This window comes from Macrobrachium nipponense, chromosome 1, assembly GCF_015104395.2.
Source record: "Macrobrachium nipponense isolate FS-2020 chromosome 1, ASM1510439v2, whole genome shotgun sequence".
Classification (NCBI taxonomy): Eukaryota; Metazoa; Arthropoda; class Malacostraca; order Decapoda; family Palaemonidae; genus Macrobrachium; species Macrobrachium nipponense.
The window spans coordinates 33,102,756-33,130,255 of NC_087200.1; the positions used below are offsets into that span (position 1 = coordinate 33,102,756).

At 38.0% G+C, this 27,500-nt stretch overlaps 1 protein-coding gene across 11 annotated transcripts in view; it reads right to left on the reverse strand.

Annotated features, from left to right (window-relative positions):
* Positions 1 to 27,500, reverse strand: part of LOC135219219 (dystrobrevin beta-like) — a 487,262-nt gene that overhangs the window by 303,075 nt on the left and 156,687 nt on the right. For 2 of the 11 annotated variants that reach the window (XR_010315395.1, XM_064255796.1), the window contains exon 1: positions 15,811 to 17,548. The exons of 2 other annotated variants lie outside the window; for them this stretch is intronic. Coding sequence is in view for 8 of the 9 variants with exons in the window: in XM_064255796.1 (XP_064111866.1) it covers positions 15,811 to 16,009 (199 nt within the window). In the remaining variant the exon portion in view is untranslated. Of the gene's footprint in view, positions 1 to 15,810; positions 17,553 to 27,500 lie in introns of those variants that run through there. 7 more of the 11 variants (XM_064255799.1, XM_064255792.1, XM_064255791.1 and 4 more) reach the window with 5 other exon arrangements.

Genomic DNA, 27,500 nt, shown 5'->3' on the forward strand with positions numbered 1-27,500 from the left:
AAAAAGGTTTGAAAGGCGTCAAAGGAGGGAAACGTCGCAGTGCACAATGAATCAATTGTTAGGAGCCGGTAGAAAGGAAGACAGAGAAGAGAGAGAATATGATCGCAGGCACAGTAAATGGAATGAAAGGGCCTGCAGCTAAGGGCCGAAGGGACGCTGCAAAGAACAATAAGTAGTGCCTACAGTGCACCGCATGAGATCCACTGACAACACAGACACCCTACGGGAGATTAAATGTACATGTGACTAGGAGGATAAAAATGTGTCCACATATGAACAGGAAATGAGGCCATTCTGTCATGGTTCACAGGGCCTGAAAGAGAGCCATAAAGAACCCGTGAATGGTCCAAACTAGGCTTAAACTCTCGACTCTAACCAGTTAAAAGAACGAATGAGGCCGGGATTATCTGTTGAAGGATGAATGCAAATGACGTCGCGGGTCATTTCGGCAAAATTCCGAAAGTTCGGTGGAATCGAGTTTTGCTCTCACAGTCCACTCAGACATTTCCTGGGTGTCGGACTGCTGCATTGCAACATGCATCATTCAACTTAGCCCTTACTAAAGGTGACTGTCTGAGGTGAATTTTAGTATCAAGTGTGACAATACGTCTTCAATTTGAGGTCACTGACAATAACCACGAGCACATCTGGTATAAGTTGCGCGTTTTCATAATGTCAAACCAACTAAGTTCCACAACAATGCTCTTCAACATCATGACCGATTCCATCCACGATATAGAGACCCTGCTTAAGAAATAAACAATCGTATGCTGTATATTCTACATTTTCTGATGGCAAACATCCTCAACAATAATAATATGGTTCATGATAAACCAACAGCAATAAAAACAAGTAAAAAATGCGCGTAAGTTTCTTCGGAGCAATCGAATTTTCTGTACCGCCTATCATGCTGTACGAAACTCTCAGCCGGCCTTGGTGGCCTGTGTTGTTGCAGTGCCAGACGCACGATCATGGCTAACTTTAACTTCAAATAAAAAAAAAAAAAACCAGAGGATAGAGGGCTGCAATTCGGTATATTTGACGTTTGGAGGGAGGATGATCAACATATCAATTTGCAGCCCTCTAGCCTCCCTAGTTTTTAAGATCTGGGGGCGGACAGAAAAAAAGTGCAGACGGACTGACAAAGCCATCTCAATAGTTTTTCTTCAAAGGAAACTAAAAAGTGATTCTTTCCGTGATAAAAGAAGAATCTTACGAAAGATATTCGCAAGAGGTGAGGCTCCACCGTCGGAATTCCTATCAAGTAGATGGAAAAGCATCGGCCTTTGTTAGGAACTTCAGCGACATCACGTTGATCGTCACTCACAAAAGGAAGAGATTTCGTATCCATCCATTTTCAATCTCTCTCTCTCTCTCTCTCTCTCTCTCTCTCTCAAATGAATATTAAAATGGAAATATCAAATAAAACAAGATGTAACTCATCTTCCCTATTGCACAGGGGCTCTTAACAGCGGGTATCCACATGTTGGGGGTATGGGACTGATCTATGGATATTTGTTTATATTTGATTTTAATGTGTCAAGGTATACATGGGTATACATTTTGTAAACAAATAACTATATAAAACTATAAATGCTTTTCATTTTCTTGTATGTTCTATTCCTAGCTATTCATACCTGAATTACGTATTAAACTATGTATATTAGGTTATGCTGTCAACACAGGACTCAGGTGGACTTGAGCAAAAGGGGTATGGAACCCTGTTGGGCGATTCATCGAGGGTCTGGAGTCACCCAAAAGGTCAAGGTAATCCCTGGCATGAAAATTCAGTATACCTCGAAACGCGTAGCATCGTGTAACTAATCCCTGAACAAGCGTGATAAACGATCCGTCTCCTCCTTTCAACCCAGGCTATGAAATTTCTAAAATAAAGAGGTTTGCAGCTTTCTTCCGGGTCAGACATCAAGCTTTGTATACCAGGCCTTCTCGCTTTTTGTTACTGAAAAGTTCTGGTCGATAATTCCACTTATACATCCGCATGAAATTGAAACGTGAACATTCTGTCATCAAGAACGCCAGCGACAAACAGGGAGACATCATCATACATCGCTCAACCAACACCAAGTTGCGAAATAATAGATGAAGGATAATCACAAGGGCGCCTGTAATGAATAAACATTTTAAATCAACCCGTCCAATCCGCCTGTTGGCATTATTGGATTTAGGAAGCATTCCTTATTGATGGTGTCAGATGCAGAGAGAGAGAGAGAGAGAGAGAGAGAGAGAGAGAGAGAGAGAGAGAGAGGATACACACATTATATATATATACATATATATATATACATATATATATACATATATATATATATACATATATAATATACATAATATATATATACATATAAAGAGTAAAACCAGCCTTTATTTTGTTAAGACTACCGGTTTCGGAGTAACTGTCTCCATCATCAGGTCTATACAAAAACACAGAAAGAAAAAAATTAAAAATCACTAAATTACGATCGATCATTAGAATGAAGTAATGTTACACAAAAGATACAGAGTATATGTAATAAAACACGAGTAATGTACAAGCATAAAAAAAAGAGAAAAGGAAGCATCGTACCCCCAGTACTACAGTCTCATGTTGTTTATAAATACGAGTGCAACTGCTGTAATGTAATTTACGTGGGAAAAACAAAGCGCCAAGCACGTGTACGATGGTTTGAACACTTAGGAAGATCAGTTAGGACAAACAGGCTTTTAGCAAAACCACCATTCAGTGCCATACGGGATCACGCAGAAAACAGTGATCACCCACTAAGGTTAGATTCATTTTCCCTTCTCTCTAGTCGAGTGCCCCCTATGGAGCTGGCAATAGTAGAAAGTCTCTACACTTTAAAGTTGAAACCTTCCCTCAGTAACAACGAGAGGTCCACGGAGATGCTGTGCTTTTAAAATTTTTAGTGTGTATATTTGTATGCCTTCATGATGCAGGTATTTACTTTTTTTAATATTGTTTCCTTTCCTCTTTTTTTATCCTTGTACATTACTCTTTTTTTATTATATATACAATGTAACTTTTGTGTAACATTACTTCATCCCAATGATCGATCGTAATTTAGTGATTTTTTTTCTTTTTTTTTCTTTGTGTTTTTGTATAGACCTGATGATGGAGACAGTTACTCCGAAACCGGTAGTCATAACAAAATAAAGGATGTTTTATGTACAAGTGCTGGTTTTACTCTTTCTATCAAGACTCCGTTTTCCAAGGGATAGATCAGTTGTAGATATATACATACATACATACATTTATATATATATATATATATATATATATATATATATATATATATATATATATATAGTATATCAAATTCCACAAAGGAAAAGAAACAAAACACCAAAGTTCTGCAAGGCCTTTCGACTTCTTGTCCTTTACTTAGCTAGTAAATGACTATTAGTCGAAAGGCCTTGCAGTACTCCATTGTTTCTCGTGCCTTCGTTAGAATTTGTCTTTATTTATATATCCATCACTTCCATATTTTCGTGATTCAGTTATGTACACATATACATACATATATATATATATATATATATATATATATATATAAGGATGTATGTTTGTATGTATGTGTGTGTATGTGCTACATACACTTGAAAATGCATTGAGGAATTTCAACCAAACTTGGTATACATATGACATATCATTTGGGAAAGAATACTGGGGGTAAGACATCACTGGCACCAAAGGGAGGTGTGAGAAGGGGTTTGAAACATAAAAATAACTGAAAACGGCAGATATTAGTCTAATCCATAGTTTTCGAGGCTGCTGAGATGTATAGTGACAATCCCAATGGCCCTCAAGTCCAAGTTCAGTCCCAGTAAGAAGAGAGGTTGAGAGGGGCGACATGTAAAAATAACCAAAAACGACAGATATTTGTGGTTAATCCATAGTTTTTGAGGTTGCGATGAAAGTGACACTCCTGATGCCCGCCAAGTCCAAGCTCAGCCCCAATAAGTAGTGGAGGTAAGATGGGCGTATAAAAATAAAATGTAAAAAAATGACATATAAGTGTCCAATCCATAGTTTTTGAGATCACTTGGATGAACAGAGACACCACTCTCAATGCCCTTCAAGTCCAAGTTCAGCCTCGATAGTAAAAGGGGTTGAGAAGTGGTAAAATATAAAATGTCAAAATGCTGGGCAATGTAACTGAAGCAACTATCTTAACAGGAGAGAGAGAAGAGAGAGAGAGAGAGAGAGAGAGAGAGAGAGAGAGTTTATCGATCGTCATCCAGAGTTATCCCGGGCAGTGGCGGGTTGGTCAGCTAGTATATATAAACAGCTAGTATATATACTAGATATAAATATATATATATATATATATAGTATATATTATATATATATATAGTATGAGATAGGATGTATATAAAAGAAAATACGTGTGAGACTACCAGATTGCACAAACCTTACAACACATGGTGTATATAAATCCAATTGCAAAAGCAGAATAATCCCAGCCGTATGACCTAAACAAGGAAAGCAGGCCAGTACAGAAAAGGAAAAAAAAGTGACGATAAAATATGTAGTAAAGTAAAACAAATAACAAATAAACTACGAAGCGATACTCAGATCAAGTCAACCTACGCAAAAAAAAGCATTTGAACAAAGTTTGAACTTCTGAAGTTCCAATGATTCAACTGCAGGAGTTGCAAGTTCAATCCACGATACGGTCACATAATGAATAAAAATTCTCAAAAAATAAAATGGTACTGGACCTCAAAGGCAAAAAGACATAAGGCTGATAGTATTCACTGTATATCTAATATCACTGGATAGACGGTAACAGCTGTGACACATCTAGTACCTACAGCAGCACAATGAGGTTAACATCACATCAAGATCAGTCATAAGACATATAATACAACTGAAGTTATCGTTCATCATTTTAATACAACTGAAGTTATCGTTCATCATTTTAAGATGCTGGTTAGTTGCTGGAGTTCAAACGGCGGCAAATCATAGGGTGGAAAATTCAAGAATTGGAAACATTTTCTCAGGATAGGAAGGTCACCGGAAACTTGAAGTTTCGTTAGGATCTAACTTCATTTCCCATAATTTGGAATGTCGACAAATTTTGGCTAAATGTATATTAAGAGATTCAACAACCACAGGTCTGCACTCAGATGGGATCAGTGCGAAGAGTGGCATCACCTGCGCAAACAATAAATTTGTTTACAAGGTCATATAGCAGCATACCGCCAGTACATAATATAAAAAGTAATGGGTTAAGAATACTTCCCTCAGGAACACCCGAAATAGCTTACCCGTAGTCATTATTAGTCATTATTATGCCTACTGGGCAACTACTTTTACACTCTATTAGATACAAAATTTCAATAACAATACCAAGATATGGTCCACTACCTCTCGCGTGCCGAAGTTTAAAAACAAAGCCCTCATAAATAACAGTCCAAAGCAAAACTAAAGTTGAGACCAGTAATATGAACTTCATGATTGGAATGAGGATTTGTATGCGACACTACATACTGACAGGAGAGCCAAACGCGCACACACACGCGCGCGCGCCATTGCCAAAGGCATTCAGACGTTTTGCAACACATGTAAAAAAAAAAAAAAGAAGTTCCGACATAATGGGAGCAATAGAAACTCGGAGATAATCAGCGGAGCTAAAGTTACCCGGACCACATTAACCTAATTGACAATTCTCTAACGAGTACAAAACCCCATCCTTACTAACTTACGAGCTCCGTAATCACCAGTTTTTACAAAAACAAAAACATAATCATGACATAAATAGCAGTATCCAGATTATCCTAAAAATAAATTTCCCAGCAAAGTACGTACAGAAATTACGCTCTCTTCATTCACTCCAAATGGAGGGACGTGAAAAATGGGCCTGATATTTGAGTGACTACAACTAATGAACAGGCGGTGAAAAATGATGCCAAAGATTCACCTTCGTATTCCTTAATGAAATCTCTCTCTCTCTCTCTCTCTCTCTCTCTCTCTCTCTCTCTCTCTCTCTCTCTCCTTAAAAACTTAGTCTTTACGAATCAAATCGTGGAGGTTTAAACACCAAAATAGATTCATAAGGCGTCATTATTATCTTCTCAAGTTCCATTTACTAAATCACAAAAAGCAAATGAATTGCTTGTTCATTGGATCAATGGAAATCCAACCAACAAAGCTGCATGCAATCTCTCTCTCTCTCTCTCTCTCTCTCTCTCTCTCTCTCTCTCTCTCTCTCTCTCCATCTGCAGTGCCAACACTTGACACTGACTGCAATCTCCATTATGCAAAGGACAATAGACGCCTCACTGACTTGCAAAACTTGTTCGTCGTGACCCACTCATAGCCGAAGACAAAATTCTTCCTCGTTTTTTTTTTTTTTTTTTTTTTTTTTTTTTGTTATCTCATTCTTTTGTACTCGGGTTATTTATGCCCCAGAAATTCGAAGGTGAATTTCTGATGCAAATGTCTTCGACTTCGCATCGTGCTCTCAGTCAGAGAGAGAGAGAGAGAGAGAGAGAGAGAGAGAGAGAGAGAGAGAGAGAGAGAGAGAGAGAGAGAGAGAGAGATTCTAAGTATCTGTTATTTGAAATGGAAGTTACAAAAAAGAATCGTTGTTAGGGGAAACGAAGTCTGACTCGCTTTCAAGAAATAATTAATAAAATAACAAGTTAGTCATGGAAACGGATCGTAAATTAACACATTTACTTCTAAATATAACCTTCTGTCTGAGTATCTACACTGAAATACGCAGACATACACACACGCACACATTTTACCAATTTTCCCAACAACACGTAATGAAAGTTTAATTCCATAGATGAAACACGACACGAGTCCTTTTCTTGTAAAATCCTTTTCTTGTAAATTCCTTTTCTTGTAAAATCCGTTGACCGCTGTTGAGTTATAGACTGAATTGGGTACCTGGTGGTTAGAATAATTAATTATTCTTGTAAATGCAATGTGAAATGTTAGCGAACAAACAGATCTCAGAACCAAAGATGGATATGATAAGATCCCCTATAAAGTGAATGCAGTCCTCGGTCGATGAAGCGAATATCTTGAGAAAATTCGTGAGTACATGATAAAAAAAAAATTTAAAGTAGAGCTGAATGATGCAGTGATGAAAACAGTTAATGTAACTTTGAGAATGCTTGCTAAATTGAATTTTTAAGATGTTGTGAGACTGAAGAAGGGAGAGATGGGATTATCACGAATGGGATGCACTGGAACGGTGGCGATAGTGTGACTGACTGGCTGACCAAGGTTTGCGAGGTATATATGGACAAGGAAAAGCTTCTGAAAGAACGAATGAGAGGTATAACTTCCCGATTATGTAAAGGTAAGGTATGAGGTGACAGTAAGAATTAAATGGTACATTAGAATTGTGATGAAGAGAGTCAGACAGATGGCAAAAGGACTAAGACGAAATAGATGGCGTAGTATTTTAAAAGGAAGAAATCTGTGGAACACACACACACACACACACACACACATACGATAAAGCTGACAGAGAGGCAATGTGGTCAATCTCGGGATGTATGTTGTCTATAGAAGACAAGTTGCTGAAAAGGATTAAAATTGGTTATGACGGACGTACAGCGTTTTAGAATATTCAGACAGAGCGACTGGTTTGGGGTAAAATTAGGCCTGAAAAAAAGTGTACCAAATCTTCATTTCATGGCAGCTCAAAATCTCCAAGGATAGAATAATGTTAGAATTCAGTAAGCTAGTCGGGAAAGGAATTTGAAATGGTTGATATTTTTAGATTATACAGTACTGACTGGTGATAGTGAGGATAAGCTGGAGAAGGTGGTAAAAGTTTGTAAGTGTTTGCAAAAGAAGAAAGTTGAGAGTAAGTGTGATCAAGAGTATGGTGATGAAGGTACTACGTGGGGACAAGGAAGATGAAGCAATGATTTTTAATATGACTGGTGAAAAGATTGGAAGTGATTCCGTCACATAAGCCGATTGGAAGTGATTCCGTCACATAAGCCATTAGAAGTAAAGCTAACAGGTCATATAATTCGTCTATGGAAGCCAAGGCTGAAACTCAACCAAACTTCCAAACATCGTACCGCAGCAACTCACTTAAAATCCCATTAACTTTTGTGCTTTTCCATCCGTCAGTCTCCTAATTGCTCAACTTGCATCCTCAACAGAAACTTTCGAAAACATTCTAAAATGACACGAACGCCGTCCACTCTTCAAAGTTGTTCTGGCTGGTAACTGGGGGAATAACCACAAAGAACTGTCATATGCAATCAGCATATGCGGTCTTTCGAGTAATTGTAGGACAAGATGTCGAGTTAGCAACCTTTTCACAGCGTAGTTAAAAGGGCAAGACTGAGGGTATTTGACCTCCTTCATTCGTTCGATCTTCAGATCCCATCTGATTGGAGTCTTTTTTTTGTTTTTTATCTTTTATTTGTGCCGTTGTGGTGGACATTATTGATAACCATATGAGCATATCCAGTGCTGTATGTGCACACATAAATAGACGAGTATTTGTATTTGCTTATTTCGTATAGATTCTTTTTTCCTTTAAGAGGTTTTCTCTAAAGGAAAAAAAGAATCTATGAAAAATCAGCAAATATAAATACTCGTATATTTATGTGTGTACATACATCACTGGATATTCTCATATGGTTATCAATAATGTCCACCACAACAGCACAAATAAAAGATAAAAGAAAGAAAGAAAAAAACACTCCAATCAGATGGGATCTCAAGATCGAACAAATGGAAGGGATAAAATACGAATCTCAATTCATCCGAGAATATTCATTTAACTCCCTAACGAAACGTCCCCTTAAGAAATCCCAATTAATAAGGGAATATGCCATGACTAATGAAAGCTTAACTCGACAACAACACTGGAGTAATAATACCCTGGACACTCGACCTCCCCAAGAAGAGGGAAGAAGGAGCCACCATGAAAACACGCCTCTATCTCCACCTCCATCATCATCTCCCTCTTCGTGCGGAGAGGGAAGGGAGCACAGAGGAAAGGAAAAAACACTCGACCTCCCAATCCCGGAAGAACTAAGAGAAAGAGAGAAAGCAAGCCATGGCACTTACCTCCATCTTCATTATCTCCCTCTTCCAACATCGAGAGAGAGAGAGAGAGAGAGAGAGAGAGAGAGAGAGAGAGAGAGAGAGAGAGAGAGAGAGAGAGCACAAAGGAAAGGAAAAACACACGCACGGCCACGCATCTTTAATTCTGGATACCACGGACCCCAAAGAAGGATCGGGAAGAGCCGATGGTGGAGATAATAAATTGCCGTCCTGAACACCCCCACCCCCCTCCCCATGGTTAGGGACAACAAAACCTCTCAACCCCAACCCCCCTTCAACTCCCCCACCCCCCCAACATCCCCCACCCCAGGTCCATCCCTAGCATCCCACAAGAGATGGGCGCAACTCTCTGGTGGAAAAATGCAATGACACAACGAGGTAACAACCAATAAATCTGCTGCTCCATTGTCGGGCGCCTATTCTGGTTTGTTTGTTTTTTGTAGTTTGCTTGCTTTACATTTTCTTCATTACTGACCGCCGGATATATATGACTTAAGAGACAAATGTGAGTGTTATCGGAAATAACGGGAGGCGATATATTCCTCTCGTTTCGCATGACTTTTCATATTAGTCCTGTATTCGTAAAATATTTTTTGAATAAATAAATAAATAAATATATAAATAAATAAACAAGTATATATGAAGCCAAAGTACAACACTCAACCGGAAAGGACCAATGACCCCAACCAGAAGTTTTCATTGTTTTTCAAACAAAAACTTTAAAACTTTCTTTCCCAAACGGTTTTTTTTTTTTAAGACCAAAGACTTTTTACCCGGCAAGTATTTTTTTTTCTTTACTTTGCAAGGAAAAGTTTACTCCTTCCAACTGCCAGTTTGGACAGGTCCAAAGTTCCCAGGAGTTCGAGAGAGGTCTCCCCTTCGCTCAATTATTGGCTGATCTCAGTTTTCATCAGTGACTAAAGAAAGCACTTGATTTTTCATGAATGTTTGAGAGAGCTACTCTATTGACTTTAGAAATTATATATATATGTGTATATATATATGTGTGTGTGTGTGTGCATTGATATATTCATATATATAAACAACACAGGTCAGACGTAAACCGTTTATTCACACGATAAAGAAGATTAATATTTTAAGCCTACGTAATATATATGTATATATATATGTAGTATATATATATATATATATATATATATATATAATATATATGTATATATATATGTATGTATATAGATACAATTTCACATGAATGCATGTTCCTTCAAGCTCAACACCATTCTCTATTAGAGGCTGTAGAACTCGGCAGCACTGTGATTAATGGTCTGCCATTTACACTGAATGGATATGACGAATGGAGTTCCCGAACCTCCAGAACTGTATATATATATATATATATATATAATTTTTTTATTTATATATATAATTATATATTTATATTTATATAATTGTTCCCGTATAATCCTTGTGCCCAATCCCCGGGTAGATTGGGATTGGTAATACCGAGGGTTTGTCATTTTAAGGTGGCGGGAATAAACGGGGGGGGGGGGGCAATATATTACCCTCCTCTATCGACTTTCCTTAATCCTTCTTGAAGCTCGACGGTATCAAGAATTGCCGCCGTTGTTTAGGAGAGCCATTCCAGAGAGAAAGGTTAATGAACAAATGTGTCCAATAATAAATGATACATAAAAACAGATGTTATCTGCAGAGACTGAAGTTAGGGCCCATCAGGTGAGTGAGTACCTTGAAGAGTATCTTTTGAGTCAGGAGGACAATAAACACTGGAGTTGGAAACGAAATTTTAGGCCAAAAGGCTACAGCTGGGAACTATGAGGAAACTGAGAGTAAAGAGGTTTGAAAGGTGTAACAGGAGGAAAACCTCGCAGTTGCACTAAGAAACAATTGCTAAGAGAGGAAGGAAAGTAATATGGAAGAAAGAGCATATGAAGGGAGGTATAGTAAAAGTAATGAAAGGGATTGCAGCTAGGGGTTGAAGTGCACAACGTGAGGTGTACTGACGGCACTGACCCCCTACTGGAATTATGAAACATGTGAATGAGATGAAACATGTGAATGAGAAGTTATTCAGTGCGGAAAAAATGCTGTAAAGGGTATGCAGACAAACGAAAAGTTAAAGATAGAATGAACTGAAATACAATGCGTAGGTGATGAGGATTTATTTTGAACGAAATATTTTGTCTCCGAATCAAAATGATTCTGATGAAAGCGAAGCCTGCTTTAGAACACAGGGAATGGGGATTCATTGACTATAACTGGTTCACTTAAGGTAGATTCTTGGGTGAGCCCTATGCCTACGAGACGTTAGTTAGGCGGCCGCTGATTGGCTGGGAGCTGCCTACCTCCCGGTACCAGCCAATCAGCGGCCACCAGACAAACGTCTCGTAAGAATAAGGCTCATCCATGAATCTACCTTAAGTGAACCAGCTATAGTTTCGTGCATAAGTGGATTCGAGACTACAGGGCGTGAAATGCCGCCTGTGCTATATATCTTCAAGAATTCAGAGGAGCAGAAATGCAGAACAACGAACAAGTAGGTGCAATGCCACCAGCTATGAAAAGAAAGTGCAATTCCTGACGTTTTGCACAAAAGGAGTGACATGTGTAGTAACAATCAATGAAAATGGTAAGGTAGCGTTAACTTTAATGAAAACATTGTTGACAAAATGGAGTGATTCAATACCTAATTAGTCCAGTGTATACAAAGTACTTAATGAAGTAAAAACAGAACCGAGTAAAAACAAAAAAAACTGAACCTGTTTATGTCAAATGCTGTGAAAAAATAAAAACCAAATGTAAACTATGACGACAAGAATCCACACATTCAAGCCATTCTTGATCTCTATATAGAAATTTGCTCAAATGGGTTAAAAAAATCGTTAAGAACAAAAACAATAACAATAACTTTTCATTATCATAAATATCAACGATTCATAACTACTTATTTTATGAAAAAACTAAAAAAAAAAAAAAAAAAATCCCGTCACAATAGGTATATTAAAAGCAATTCCATCGATGAATGTATTCCCGCTGTATAAATTACAAATAAAGTTAAAACTTCCGGAAAAATGTATTTCTTGCTACAATTAAAACTGCTAGGTAGAATCAAACTTTGTCAATTAAATATTTAAGCAAAATTAAAACTTCCCAATATAAAAATCCTACAAGAATTCAACGCCTCTTAAAGTTTAAATTGGATAAAACGTAATTTTTCGGTAAATGCAAAAAAATACATTATGTTTCATTCCCGATAGAATTCAGATTTGGGATAAGGTAAAATTTCATGTAAAGTTAAAGTCTTGGTACAATTTCCAGGAAAAGTTGAGTTTTGCAAATAAAATTTCTAGAAAAGTCAAAATTCTTGTTTTAAGTTTCAATTTCAGATAAAGTGCTCCACTTCTGGCGAAGTCCAGTACACAGTGATCATTCCAGGTATGCGGCACTTGAATAATGACAGGAAAACAGCCGCATTCAGTCACGAACCAAACCACAAAGCAAAATGAATCCAGCCTTTTGCAATCCGAATCTTTCTTTCTCTTTACAACAGACTTTGACATTCTCTTCGTGCCTCTTCTCTCCTTCATCCTTCCTTCCTTTACTTCGGGTCTGGTCAAGGAAAAAGATCATGTGGTCACCAGGCCTAGCGGCAACTGCACTTTCAAAAATCCAACAGGTAAGCTTAACCTGAAATCTGGTTGCAACTCCGCGTCAGTTCCAGAGGTTCTGGAACAGTCTCCCTGAGGATGTCGTGCAACTGGAAGTCAGTTCCAGAGGTTCTGGAACAGTCTCCCTGGGGATGTCGTGCAACTGGAAGTCAGTTCCAGAAGTTCTGGAACAGTCTCCCTGAGGATGTCGTGCAACTGGAAGTCAGTTCCAGAGGTTCTGGAACAGTCTCCCTGAGGATGTAGTGCAACTGGAACTTCAAAAATTCAAGCGAAGATACAGTGCATTGCTGCCTTATACAATTCTCATTGTATTCTAATAATTTACTTACATTTTTCTTTCTATTTATCCATCAATTTGTTCATTCTGTTTCAATAAGAGATTTCTTTTTGTATTCCCCATTATCTTCTGTTACTTCTTTCGACTGAACACCATATTTTTTGGAAGCTTCAATTTCAAGTCAATGGCTAGTTCCATATGTTTGTTTGTATGGTGTTTTTACGTTGCATGGAACCACTGGTTATTCAGCAACGGGTCCAACGGCTTTACGTGACTTCCGAACCACGTCAAGAGTGAACTTCTATCACCAGAATACACATCTCTCACTCCTCAATGGAATGGCCGAGAATCGAACTCGCGACCACCGAGGTGGGAAGCCAACACCATACCAACCACGCCACTTAGTTCCATATGAATAGGCTTCATCTTCTGAAGAATAATAATAATAATAATGATGAGGTTCAATAGGCAACAGACTTTTGCTGAAACTTATCCAAAACAATAGTCCTCTGAACCAAATTCTAAAGAGCCTGATCTCTGGACCTTCGTTCGAACAATGGCAATTTCCAAAACCCTTTGTGCCTCCTCCCTCATTAGATACCGTTCGGCTGAATCTAATTCTGGAGAGCTTAGCAGAGTTGTTTCTTTCACGCAGGGAGAAATCACACTTGTACACACGTCAGTGGTTTCACAACCTCAGCAGCGGCTTCGCGAAAATCATAATGAGAAACAGGCATTGCGTTTGAATATGTAGTTATACGGATACATAACACGTTTTACGTTAAATTTTGCGTTACCTGTCATACTTATATTTACATATACACAGAATGCGGTTTGCTTTACACAAATCTGAGTGTGTGTGTGTGTGTGTGTGTGTGTGTGTGTGTGTGTGTGTGCTGACATGTTTATCCGTCATGAATGTTGGTTCGTAAGTTGCTGTTTTTTTTTTCTGTTGCCCGCCTCTGAGCACTCGGCAAACTTCCGAGAAAACGCTGACATCAGCGAACCAAATATAATCAGAAACGAAGTTGTCCATATCGCTGACGTCTTCAAACGTGATTTGTGACAACATAATGCGCACGACAGTTCCAGAAATAACATTATTACCTGCACGGACTCGCACGGGAACGCATGAATGTATAAAGGGCAAAAGGAGAGCGTTTCGTAAAGAATAACTTTTCCGTGCTGCCTTTTGAATAACTGATGAAGGCCTCGGAAAGTTAAACAATTAGACAAGCTTGACTCGATGCATATGCAAAATACGTTCGCAGTAAATTGTCTATTCAAATACCTCAGTGAAAGTCTACAAATTTACCACATACAGAAAACCAACATTTTTACTTTCCTATTTTAGTTATCATACCATTTCTATCAAGATTGACGTAACCAGCAATTTATTCATGAAAGCCTTACGGATTTGCTTCCTGGAATTCCTGGAAAAGGAATTTGAACTAATCCGTAAGCAGCTGCCATCTTTAAAGTACCCTGACCATTCACTGTGCAAGCGATCCATAAAGCTAACATGATCTCCTACCGTTTCCCTCAAAACAAGACTAGAGAGACACCCATCGATTAAATAAAAATCCCACACCTGGACAGGATTAAGCCGTTGAATCAGATACTTGAAAACTCTAACCCTTTTGCTTTTACCTACCTAAACACTCTAAACAAATCCCTGATTAATATGCAACAAAAGACACAGGGGTGTACGAAATCTCTTGCCTCGACTCTGAACAATCCTACATCTGCTTTACAGGTAGATCACTCCCCCAGAGATTAATACAGCATAAATGTTCAGTTAGATATGGACAACAGAGCTCAGCTATTTTAAACCAAATAAATAAACACAATCACAGAAAAAAACAGGCATTTGTCATGTATAACTTATTGCAGCAATTGTCGGTTCAAAAGCACGATGGTAGAATCAGTTTTGATTAATCAAAGGAACACTATGAACCTCTCAATAGAAGCTTGGGAGTCAGACATTACAGGTAAAACCTTCCTCCAACCGGCGACTAAGAAGAATAAAGAGAAATTGTCAACTGGGGTGACATAACGGCTGACCTCTGAACCTCTTGGCATAAATACCACATTTCTGTAACTCCTCATTCATCACCTGACTCAGGAGATGCACAGTTGGTCTCTGAAATATAGCATTATTAACTCTACAGTTTGGCGTTTTTTATGGGCTCCTTTTATTAAATGGAATTCTGTTTTGACAAAATATTTCAGTTACTATATATATATATATATATATATATATATATATATATATATATATACATACATACATACATACATACACACACACACACACACATATATATATATATATATATATATATATATATATCTATATATATATATATATATATATACATACATACACATATATTACACATATATATATATATATATATATATTATATATATATATAAATATACATACATATGAATATATACATGTATATAAATATGTATATGTATATATAATATATATATATATATATATATAATATATATATATATATATCCCTTGGGTCCCTTGTGATCAGTTGGTAACTAAATGAAATTTGTGGCTTAATATCTGTAAATATAAAAAAATTTCACGGTGTATGAGACAAAAATTCATTATACACGTATATATATATATATATATATATATATATATATATATATATATATATATATATATACACGTATACTTTATTGCGTAGTGGCATAACAAATCATACAAGCATCCATACCGACTCACAAACAAAAGGCGCATTATACAAGTACAATCACCTCGGCGTTTCTTCCTCTCAAATTACCTGGATTAAGGAAGCCATTGGATGCTCTCCGTTTCTTGGTCCTGCCGGCCACGACGCCGGAGGGGCTGAAGAAGGCTGACGAAGAGGATGACGAGATGGATGAGGTGTCCGGGAGGCTCTTGCGTCTGGATGTGAACATCTTGTGCGGGTGGATGATGATCGTCTTGCTTCCAAAGGAGTCCCCCGTTGATCTCAACATTGGTTGGTTTGAGACACCTTTCTTGCTTTGATGTTCAACGGGCGGTTACCGACATGATCTCTCTCTCTCTCTCTCTCTCTCTCTCTCTCGCTCTCTCTCTCTCTCTCTCTCTTCAATGACAGTCGTCTATAGCCGGTTCTTCAAGACACACCAGTTTTCGTAACGGTTTTTGGAAACTCCTTTTTAAGAACAGCTTCTGAGGAAAAAGTTTTGATATTATTATTCCTTTACCTTATAGTTTTGCACACTTCCTGTTAGTTCTTGGCTCTCATATTTGGTTCATTTCCCTTATATTTGCTGAAACTTAAATTAGCTCCATAGACTTGAAACTGATTAAAGTTGATGTCGCTCGAAGTTGCTTCAACTGGTTATCTGTGAGGTCTACTCGTTATCCTCAGAGACGTTCTTTCTGTCTGTATTTGTGTGTTTGCTTGGTATTTCAAAGGGATGATGCTTCCTTCACACACTTCCTTTCTTCTTAATTCAGCAAAGATACAAAAGTATTGTTTTGTACAACTGACTATTACATATGTTTTTTAATTTGACAAGTTGAGTCTGTCTCTCATGGCTAGTTCTTGTTCATAAGATTCAGACTCTCGTTAATTTTTTCAGAAAGTTTACCAGGAAACACCGATGTCTTTAAAGAACAATCCAGCAAAACATAGACGAAGGAAACTGCCAACTTCTTTTTTTCTTCTTAACTCGAGGCAACTCAGGTCAAAGCTCTATTTGAACGGCTCAAATTTTTTTTTTCTTTGAGAGATTAATTGATTGGCTCAATCTTCCTTAATCTTTCCGGGCACTTGGGCTGATGAGATCACCCACAAGAGTTAAATACATTCGGGATAAACTTTTTCCCTTCCTTTTCTGATGATTTCCACGAATACTTCAGCTTGGAATGCCGTCTGGAATTTCAACTTGGAATAAGGTCTGTATATATTGCAGTTATCCTCACCAAAAATTCTATTCAGATTTATTTCCCTTATTTCAAAGTAATTCCGGAGATTTTCTCAGCCTAGAATAGGACGTCAAACTGGCTGGTATGGAGGACCCAAGACTGTCTCCGACATAAACTTGCTTTGAACGTCTTAAGTCATTAAATCACCTTTAATGAGAAATCGTCGGGAATAACAGGATCTTGCTGGATGCCCTGGCGTCGACATTCATCAAAACTCATTAAAGTCATTCATCAAGGAGATTCTCATCTCAAATGCATCGTTCCTGGTGATTTTCGAAGAGCACGGAAGACGTACACATGACTTGTTTTTTTTTTTCTAAATTTCTTGCATAAAATTATTTTTGTCTGTCTTGAGAAAATCACGCCTTGGAAGAAGCGGAAGCAAGCGGGATACCCGGAAGATCAAAATGCTGCCGACTGATCTGATGCAAGCAAAGCGGAAGCAGCACAACAGGCAGGCAGGCAGACACACACACACACACGCACACAAGCAGCGTGAATGGCAAGCAAAAGCAGTGGCAATGTTGCTCGAGTCGCGTCTGGCGGCCAACTAACCCCACCCTCTCGGAAACTCTCTCTCTCTCTCTCTCTCTCTCTCTCTCTCTCTCTCTCTCTCTCTCTCTCTCAATTCCACCTGTCCTGCTGCTGGGAACCGGTAGCCACTCCGCCACCTGCCATTTCAAGAGGTCGCCCTCCACCTTTCACTCCCTTCAGGGCTGTCCCACGCCAAAATGCCTCTCCACCTACTCCTCCACCTGCTCCTCCTCCACCTCCATGCCCTACTTCCTCCTCCTCCTCCTCCTCCTCCTCCTCCTCAAGCTGGTACTTGAAGAAGGTCGACAGCGTGACGTATCACTCGCCGCCATCTCTCAGGACCTATGCAAACGCCTCCGTCAACTAGGAAGTCCTGGAGAGAGAGAGAGAGAGAGAGAGAGAGAGAGAGAGAGAGAGAGAGAGAAAATGTTAGATCCGAGTGACTCATAATCTTCTTTCACGTCTTAGATACCAATGATAAATTATACCTAAAGTAAATAATGAATATTTCCATTTACAGCATTATACAAAAATTTTTAATTGAGTTTCACTTTCTTTTAACTTTCACTCGTTTTCCCTCACTTCTAAAATGATCCACCTTTAAAGAATGAGTCCCTCTCTCGTCTCTCTCCTCTCTCTCTCTCTCTCTCTCTCTCTCTCTCTCTCTCTCTCTCTCTCTCTCATTTATGCAGCATTAACTTCAGTCAGCATAAGAGTCAGTGGCGGATCCAGAAATCTTTCATTGGGGGGTAGGCACTTAGGATTATCACATATATATATATATATCTATATATATAATATATATATATAATATATATATATATATTATTATATATAAATATATATTATATATATAATTTTAAATTTAAATACGTACAAATTTGGTATATAATATTTAATTATTTAGATATTTTATATTAGGATATATAATATCATATATATATATATATATATACATTGTAACATTTACCCACATACGGTACACATATACCAATATTTAATTATTTAGGAATATTTTGCTGCTAATAATGATTTATTAGAAGAATACAATGTTATATTTCATATCCATGGGGACGGCACGTAACTAGGTGGAGTTTCCCCGCCCGCCCTTTAAATCCACCACTGATAACAGTGACTCAAATATATCAGCAAATCTCACAAATGAGAAACCAGGAAGTCAAAGTAATCCTGAGAGAGAGAGAGAGAGAGAGAGAGAGAGAGAGAGAGAGAGAGAGAGAGAAACTCATTAATTAATCTGGTATTCGTTAGCCCTAACCGTAAGTTCCGCATCAGCGGATTCATCTGATTTCCGAATAGAAACTCATCATTCTCTCCCCTTGAAGGACGTTGTAAAAAAAAAAAAAAGAAAAAAAAAATTCTTTCCAACAGTGACTTTTTTCAGACTTGAGTTTCAGAAGAACCACACATTTCAAATGACAGCAATTGCTCTCGAGGTAAGACGATACCAGCAGGCAATTCAAAGTATTAGGAGTAGCCACTTGGGATACGTTTGAAATAAATCCATAATTTCAAATTATCTAATGTTGACTACTGACAAGAGTAGGTTTCAAGTGATCCCAATGCATTCAGTTTCTGTTCAGACCCTTTTCACAAGTGCCTGGGGCTACGTTTTGGTCTTCATTGTTCCTCTGAAGGTTCATATCTACCCTTCATTTTGACAATTTTATTTTTAAATTTATTCAGTACTTTTCAGTATCCACGAACACTTTCTATTACTGTCATTTGAAGTGATCTTGACACGTCAACTACTTCAATAAGCTGATGGGGATGAGTGGAGGCTGGTTTGGATGAAGTCGGCCTTATGCTACATATGGTCCTCACTCAAAGGCGGACCGTAAGGGTTGTAAGATGGTAAAGGGTCCAAGAGGCATGGTGGGGATCTTTGGACTCCCTCCAACCAAACGATACCAGATAAATCATGGGATTAATAATAATATTAATAATGATATTTTGGAACAGGACCCTCTTTTAAAAAAAAATTCCGTTGAATGAAATGGCTCGACCAATCAGAAACCAACACTAAGATTCGAGCCGCTATAAATACCAGCATGCAGACACCATCTCTTTACTTCTCCTGCTGACCAGCCAGGAAGATGACCTACGTGAACACCGAAGACGACCCCGGTCTGACAATGACCTCGCTTATGGAGTAATACCAACACCGACGACAACCCCTGTTTGACCTGGACTTGAGATCCGCCATTCCTGTACACCAATATAATGATAATACCAGTATTGACAGCATAATCCTGTTCAAATAAAACATCACATTCAGCATTGTTTAGATTTCTCCCAATATGAATATTGGCCAATTATTATGAAGTATCGCTGAGCCAGAGAAGCGAGTAATAAGAAAAATAGAAAAGATAATATAATATTAAGACTAATTCGCTGAATTTTGGCATTCTATTCAACTAATAACAATAATAATAATAATAATAATAATAATAATAATAATAATAATAATAATATATTACTATTTTTTTTTTCCATGTTTACAGCTCGATCGACTGCCAAGTATTTACAGCCTTATCCCCTTCTACAAAATTACAAATAAACTATAAAAAAAAATTTAATCGAAATACTATTATTATCACCCTTATTCACCATTCACCGCAGCAACTAGCAAACAACAGTACTAGCAGCAATAATGTAACCATTTTTACCGTAAACAAGTTAGTCAACGGCAGCTCTAGCTAACCACTAAGAAATAATAACTGCACAAAATTACTAAAAAAAAGTGTGACTGGTCAATAATCCATTCCTGATTGCAACCCTTTCACAAATGTCTTCTATCAAGTCCATTCATAAAGGTAAATCTTAAGATTCTAAACTTGAGAGATTGAACCACGATAAAGACGGTATTCAGATACCTCGCTCTCTCGAAATACATTCTGTGTTGCCCTTAGGTCACGATTTCTTTCTGCTCTGGTTGGCTCGTCATCTCTCACTTATACTGACATTCAAATATCTTCACGATTTTAGTCAGAGTTATTCTGATGGTCTGGCATGTAATAAGATCAAAATATTCCTTGTGTGTGTGTGTGTGTGTGTGTGTGTGTGTGTGTGTGTGTGTGTGTGTGTGTGTTCTGTCAAAGAGAAGTACTGTTTGACCGCACTTTTTCCGTCCGCACTCACCTCTTAATAACTACTGAGGGCAGAGGGCTGCAAATTGGCATGTTGATCATCCTCTCTCCAACCATCAAACATACTAAATTGTAGCACTATGGCCCCAGTTTTTTTTTAATTTTATTCAAAAAACAACGCAGACCACCACCGGGCCGTGGCTGAGGGTATCATCATACAGCATTATACGCTGTACAGAAAACTCTATCGGCGCATTTTTTATTTTTTTTGTCGAGTTACTCTGAGAGTTCTGCCAAACAAATATCAGATATTGAACGCATTTAAATATTTCGAAATGGCCGTGTGTCGACAGCCGAAACATTACTGAAGGATGATGGGTCCTAGTAAGGTTTTGCACAGCAGAGAGAGAGAGACACTTCCAGATCCCAAGGGGCAAGACACACCGGTAACGCAACAAAATTTAGTACCCTGCCGGTAAAGCCTGGTGAGGCTGTAACAAAAATACACTCCAAGATGCTGAAAGTAAATCTGGACTGCGCTCACGCCTTTTGCTACATGATGCTCTTTCGTTTCTCTCGGTACGTACCCATTCTTTCTCACACGACATGCGCCTTCGTTTCTCTCAGTGACGTATCGTTTCTTTCTCAAAAAAATACATAAATAAAACTCATTATTTATCAAAATACGACCATTGCTTTATGAAGGAAATCACAGTGAAACAGCAACCGATCAATTTAACACAAAAGTTATTATCTGAGATAAAAATACCTAGTTGTGTTCTGAGAGCGCAATCGTTAAGCTAAGTAACAACCAAGTAACTATAAAAAAAATATCAAGGAACATCCGTTCTATATAAAAAAAAAACTTGAAATGAGTGTTCAAGAGAATTAATCTATCAACATCTTCAGGAACAATGTGGTTATTCAAGTCAATTTAATAACAATACAAATTGTTAACGCTTGCTTTCCTTTCAACTTGAATACACTAATAAGTGTCCTAGAGCATGAGAGAAGAGAGAGAGAGAGAGAGAGAGAGAGAGAGAGAGAGAGAGAGAGAGAGAGACTCAATTTTGACCTGGAAGTGTACGCACTACAAAATCACTGGCTTCACTTCGAATTACAAAACTTACAAAACTGTTCAAGATGTATTTATGCGTATACATATATACATATATATATACATATATATATATATATATATATATATATATATATTATTATATATATATATATATATATATATATATTACCTGACCAACCAAGCACTGCCCGGGACACCTCAGAATGATTACCAATAAACTCATTCTCTCTCTCTCCTCCCAAACCCCCTCTACTCTCTATCTCGCTCACTTCATTTACATTGCCTAGTATTTTTGACAATTCCTATTTCACCAATTCTCGCTCGAACTGGGCCTGAACTTGGACTTGAAGGGCATCGGGAGCGTCACTATTCATCTCAGCGACCTCGAGAACTATGGATAGGATACTAATATCTGTCGTTTTCTGTTATTTTTACATTTCACTTCCTTCCCAACCCGTTCTCACAGCCCGCCCTTTGTGCCAGTGATGGCTTGCTCCAACACTAATCCTTTCCAGATGATAAGTTATATTGTATACCAGGTTTGGTTGTAATTGCTCCATGCATTTCAAAGGATATGTGGGCACATACATACATACTTCCATTTATATATATATATATATATATATATATATATATATATATATATATATATATATATACACACTTCACACTAACACAGACACACACACACACACAAGAATAATATTCTGACCCTCATACGCACACGAGAAGACATAAACGCCAAAAATAGGTCAGGGCCTGGAAGGGAGAAAAGCCGAGACTGTTGATTCCAGCCCCATTCCAGACACCAGAGGGGGTTCCTCACCCTCTCCTCCTATTCCTGAACTCCCCTCAATCCCTTCTCAACCCCCCCCTCCATTTCCCTCCCCTTCCACTCACCCACCCCCATCCATTTTCTTCGTGATTCACTATACACGTGTCTCAGCTGTAGAGATCGAGAGGTAAATCGTGCTTCTGATCGACGAGATAGACTGTTTCTTCGGGGAAAATACGAAAAGAAACTCACAAAAGAAGTTACAGATGGCAAGGAGGACGGCACTGCGGAATGGGGAGGAGGAGGAGGAGGAGGAGGAGGATGGAGGAGGGAGGAGGAGGAGGAGGAGGAGGAGGAATAAAACGATCAAAACTGTCGATTTTAAAATAGTTAAAGGAATTTTACAATGTTCAGATACACGAAGATTAGAGGCTTAATTCTCTCTCTCTCTCTCTCTCTCTCTCTCTCTCTCTCTCTCTCTCTCTCTCTCATACAAATACACACAAAGTAATCCACTTTTTTTCTCTCTCTCTGTCTCCTTCATAGTTTAAGGAAAAACTCACAAAGCTAAAATTAGCCTCAGGAGAGAGAGAGAGAGAGAGAGAGAGAGAGAGAGAGAGAGAGAGAGAGAGAGAGAGACGGGAGGAGGTAGTGTTATAAACACATATAAATACATACACGCATACATAAATATATGTATGCGTGTGCGTGTTATATAAATACATAAGTATACTTTGTGTATATATACGGGTATAACTTATCTCTACATAACATTTGCACCAAATCCCATTTACAAGTGATTGATAGATACTGAAACTGTCCAATAAATGACAAACGTGCATGATAGCTCATCTGTCATTACCTGGCAGTTGCAATATCTATCAATCACCTGTAAATGTGATTTCGCTCTAAAGTATATGCTGGTGAGCGAGAGCTTCATTAAACAGATATTGCATAATTTTGATTTAGCTTATGTAGTCGAGTTCCGGCTAAAATACATACATACATAGTTTCTTTGCTGATATACATACATACATAGCTTATTTATTTATGCATACATACAGACATACATACATAAAGAAATACAATATATATATACATGTATATTTCTTTATGTATGTATGTATGTCAGCAAAGAAACTATGTATGTATGTATGTATGTATGTATATTAGCCGAAACTCGACTGCATAAGCTAAATCACCATTATGCAATATCTGTATGTATATATTTTTTTCTATACATGTATATGTATGTATATATGTATATATACATACATATATATGTATATATACATATATATATGTATGTGAATATATGTGTCTATGTATAGAAAAAATATATACATACTTCATGATAGTTTCAATGATAATGATAACAATACTTTAAGCAACAATTACGATCATGATGAGGAACTGTTACTTCTATGAGGCGTATCGCGTAACAACACAACTTCTCTCTCTACAAAAAGTTCAGCATCTCATATGGTAATTCTCTCTCTCTCTCTCTCTCTCTCTCTCTCTCTCTCTCTCTCTCTCTCTCTCTCTCTCTCTTGCCCAACGATCCTTCATCTCACCGAGTATTTCAACGAAATTCAGCGACATCAGCATCCAGGAGCAATTCATCTTGCGAGAGATCTGGGCATCCATCGCAACTTGACTGGGGATCAATGTCAAAGGAGCCTCTTCCGCGACCCCCTCATCCAGACAGGTGCGAAAATCTCTAGCTGAACAGCCAGCCTGTTCGTCAATGCAGAACGAAGGAAGGGCGCTTTGGAAAAAGGGTGACGGTGTTGAAGCGCGCGTGCAGCATTAAAATCAATTGGAAGGTAAGATGAAGAATAATAAAACTACAGCTGTTTCTGTTCTTTTTTTTTTTTACTGCGACTACAGTCGTCGGTGGTATCACAGCTACGAAAAAATCGAATGCGAAAAATAACCAATAAATTTCTGTTCAAGTAGTAGTAGTAGTAGTAGTAGTAGTAGTAGTAGTAGTAGTAGTAGTAGTGTAGTAGTAGTTGTTGTTGTTGTTGTTGTTGTTGTTGTTGTTGTTGTTGTTGTTGTTGTTGTAACAGCAGCAGTAGAAACCGTCGCCGAAAATAATAGGAAATTTATTTCTTGTTTTTCCTATTCTATTTTTCCATAGGTGTTGCACCAACAACCGTAGTATCGGCAAAAAAAAATAGCAACAACCGTAATATTAGTTGTAATATGAGCAACAGCAAAACACTACAACAAGCGATATATTTTCCCCAACGCCAACAACAACCTAAACTTTCCGGAAACCAACACTGCCTCCTGACGCCAGGCATCAGCAGCTCCCCTCAACTTTCTTCGTCAGAGGAAACGTAACCGGAGACATTCCTTTGGGCGACGTCGCTGCCAGACACAAACTTCACACGAAGTTCGAAACATCTGCGTGACCGGAGAGAGAGAGAGAGAGAGAGAGAGAGAGAGAGAGAGCACCCATGCATAAATCCTCGTGTATGGCCTCCAACACAGAGTCATTCCGACAATTAAATCTTTCCTCAGTAGAGAGAGAGAGAGAGAGAGAGCACTCTAACGCAAATATATGGCCTCCAACACTGCATGACATTCCGTCAATTAAATCATTCCTCTGAAAGAGAGAGAGAGAGAGAGAGAGAGAGAGAGAGAGAGAGAGAGAGAGAGAGAGAGAGAGAGAGAGAGAAACACACAAATATATCACCTACATAACTGCATGACATTCCAGTTTTTTATCTTTCTTTATCTTCCACAAATCTCCACTCATCCCTAGCCTGGGTATTCTAATTCTTTTGGTGCCCACAGGAGCCCGACTGATACTGCCACGCCCTATTCTCCCAGAGGTTGTTCGAAGGACATGTCCAACCAGCTTCCATCACCCTTTCATAATTCATGCTAATAATAATAATAATAATAATAATAATAATAATAATAATAATAATAATAATAATAATAATAATAGCCTACCTACATACAGAACTTCCGTAATTTCGCTTAAGGTATGTCCATCTACATCCTGCCATCTGACTTCATATTTTTCTTGAAGCATTATCCTCAAATCGATAAAATCATTTAAACGAAAATTTCATTGCCACATCGAAATACGTACTAGACTCAAGAATAATCTTACTTTCGTATGTAAATTCAGTCCAATCGGTTTCCAAATCGTACTCATCCTACCCCTTGTTTGATCTGCCTGTTCCAGTCCTTTTACTTAACTCCAGTTCAAGAGGAGTTGTACTGGAAAGCTTTGTTCCATAATACCTGAAGGACTCAACCTCGTTCATCTTTTCTCGATCCAGCTTTATTTCATCCCTTTGTAAAGACTGTCGTCAATATTTCTGTCTTTCTAAGATTTAATCTGAGTTCCATCTGTAGATATGTGATGCAATTCAAAATGCTGATTAAAAACGCAACATCTGTACATTCAATGTCTGTAAAGTATCTTTTGTTATTCCAATGTAAACCTTCTCTTTAATTTTTTATTTATTTATTTATTTATTTATTTATTTATCTATTTTTTTACAAATTCTATAGGGAGGGAAAACCGCAAAGGATGAAATGAAATTTTCCTGGCCACACCCCAATATTTACTACGAATTCACTTCACACGGCCCAATCCACAAGAACTTACAGCTATTTCGTTCCTCGTTCTTCGTATTTCGTACTTCGATAATACTGGTCAGTGGAAAGCCGTCAGAAGGAGATTTTCATATTCCATTCACTGCTGCATAATGACTCAACACAAATAATTAGGATATAAAATTTAGACCAAAAACTAAACAATGGAAATAATGCTGAAACAATTGTTAGCAGCGGGTGAATGGTATGTAAGATGTATGAATGGTGATTTAGCAAAAGGAATGAAAGGGTTTGCAGCTAAGGACCGAACTATAACTTTCAATCCCCAATTGCCAGGCTTTCTTACGCAAAACATACCTATACTCGGTTTTTTTTTCATCTAAGTATACTCTTTTTTTTTTTTTTTTCATCTGTCCATCCACCTGTGGTGTTTGCGTATGGTAACACTGCGTCCCAGGCTTTCGATAGTTACATTCAGCTTACATTCAACAATAATAACAATATCCTATTTCGAATATTAACGGTGTAATTCGCATACAGTAAATATTAAAACACTTTTCAGTTGCAAATGTACACCCAGATATCCTTTTATCTACCTAAAACTTACACATAGCGTAACTATTTAAAGCCCGGGACGCAGTGTTACCATACAAAAACACCACAGGTGGATGGACAGATGGAAAAAAACAGGGTATAGTTAGTAGAGGTGTCATTTCAGTTGCACATAAATCAACTCTGCAGTGATTCTATCATATCCTGGTGAAGGAATGGAATGGAATATAGAGTTGAGGCCATTCAGTGCTGGAAAGGAAGTTGAGAGAAGGTAGGCTTGAAAGGTGTAACAGGAGGCAAGCCTATCAGCTGCACCATGAAATACGCGTTGGGTGGATAGCAAGATGGAAGAAATATAGAATGAATGGCGGTACAGTAAAAGGAATGAAAGGGGCTGCAGCAAGTGGCCGAAGGGACGTATCAAAGAACCTTCATTAATGCCTACAGTGCATCGCGTGAGGTGTACTGACGGAACTAACCCCCTACGTAGATATCTTGGTGTTTTTCATCTCCTACGTCTATTCATTCCACTTTGAAAACTGTGAATTCATTCATAGTCACCTTCAGGTTTTCCTATGCTTCAGTTATCGATAAAATTAGACTTTTCATATCTCTTACTCATCACTTTTTCCTATGCCTCAGTTATCAATCAAATTAGACTTCTCATATCTTTTATTCATCAGCTCACAGAGATGTCCAGCCCATGAATACTGTATTATAAATGTGAGCTACCCTTACATCATTGTCAGTCGCTGATACATGGCTCTATCAACATCATGAGCTTGTTTTTGTCCAAATACTCTCCTGATCTCTCTTCATTTTCACTTAACTCGCTTTCTAGACTTTATACCTGGCACTTTCTACCCTTCGTTCTTTATCCGTTTCCCGAAATCTTTTTACCT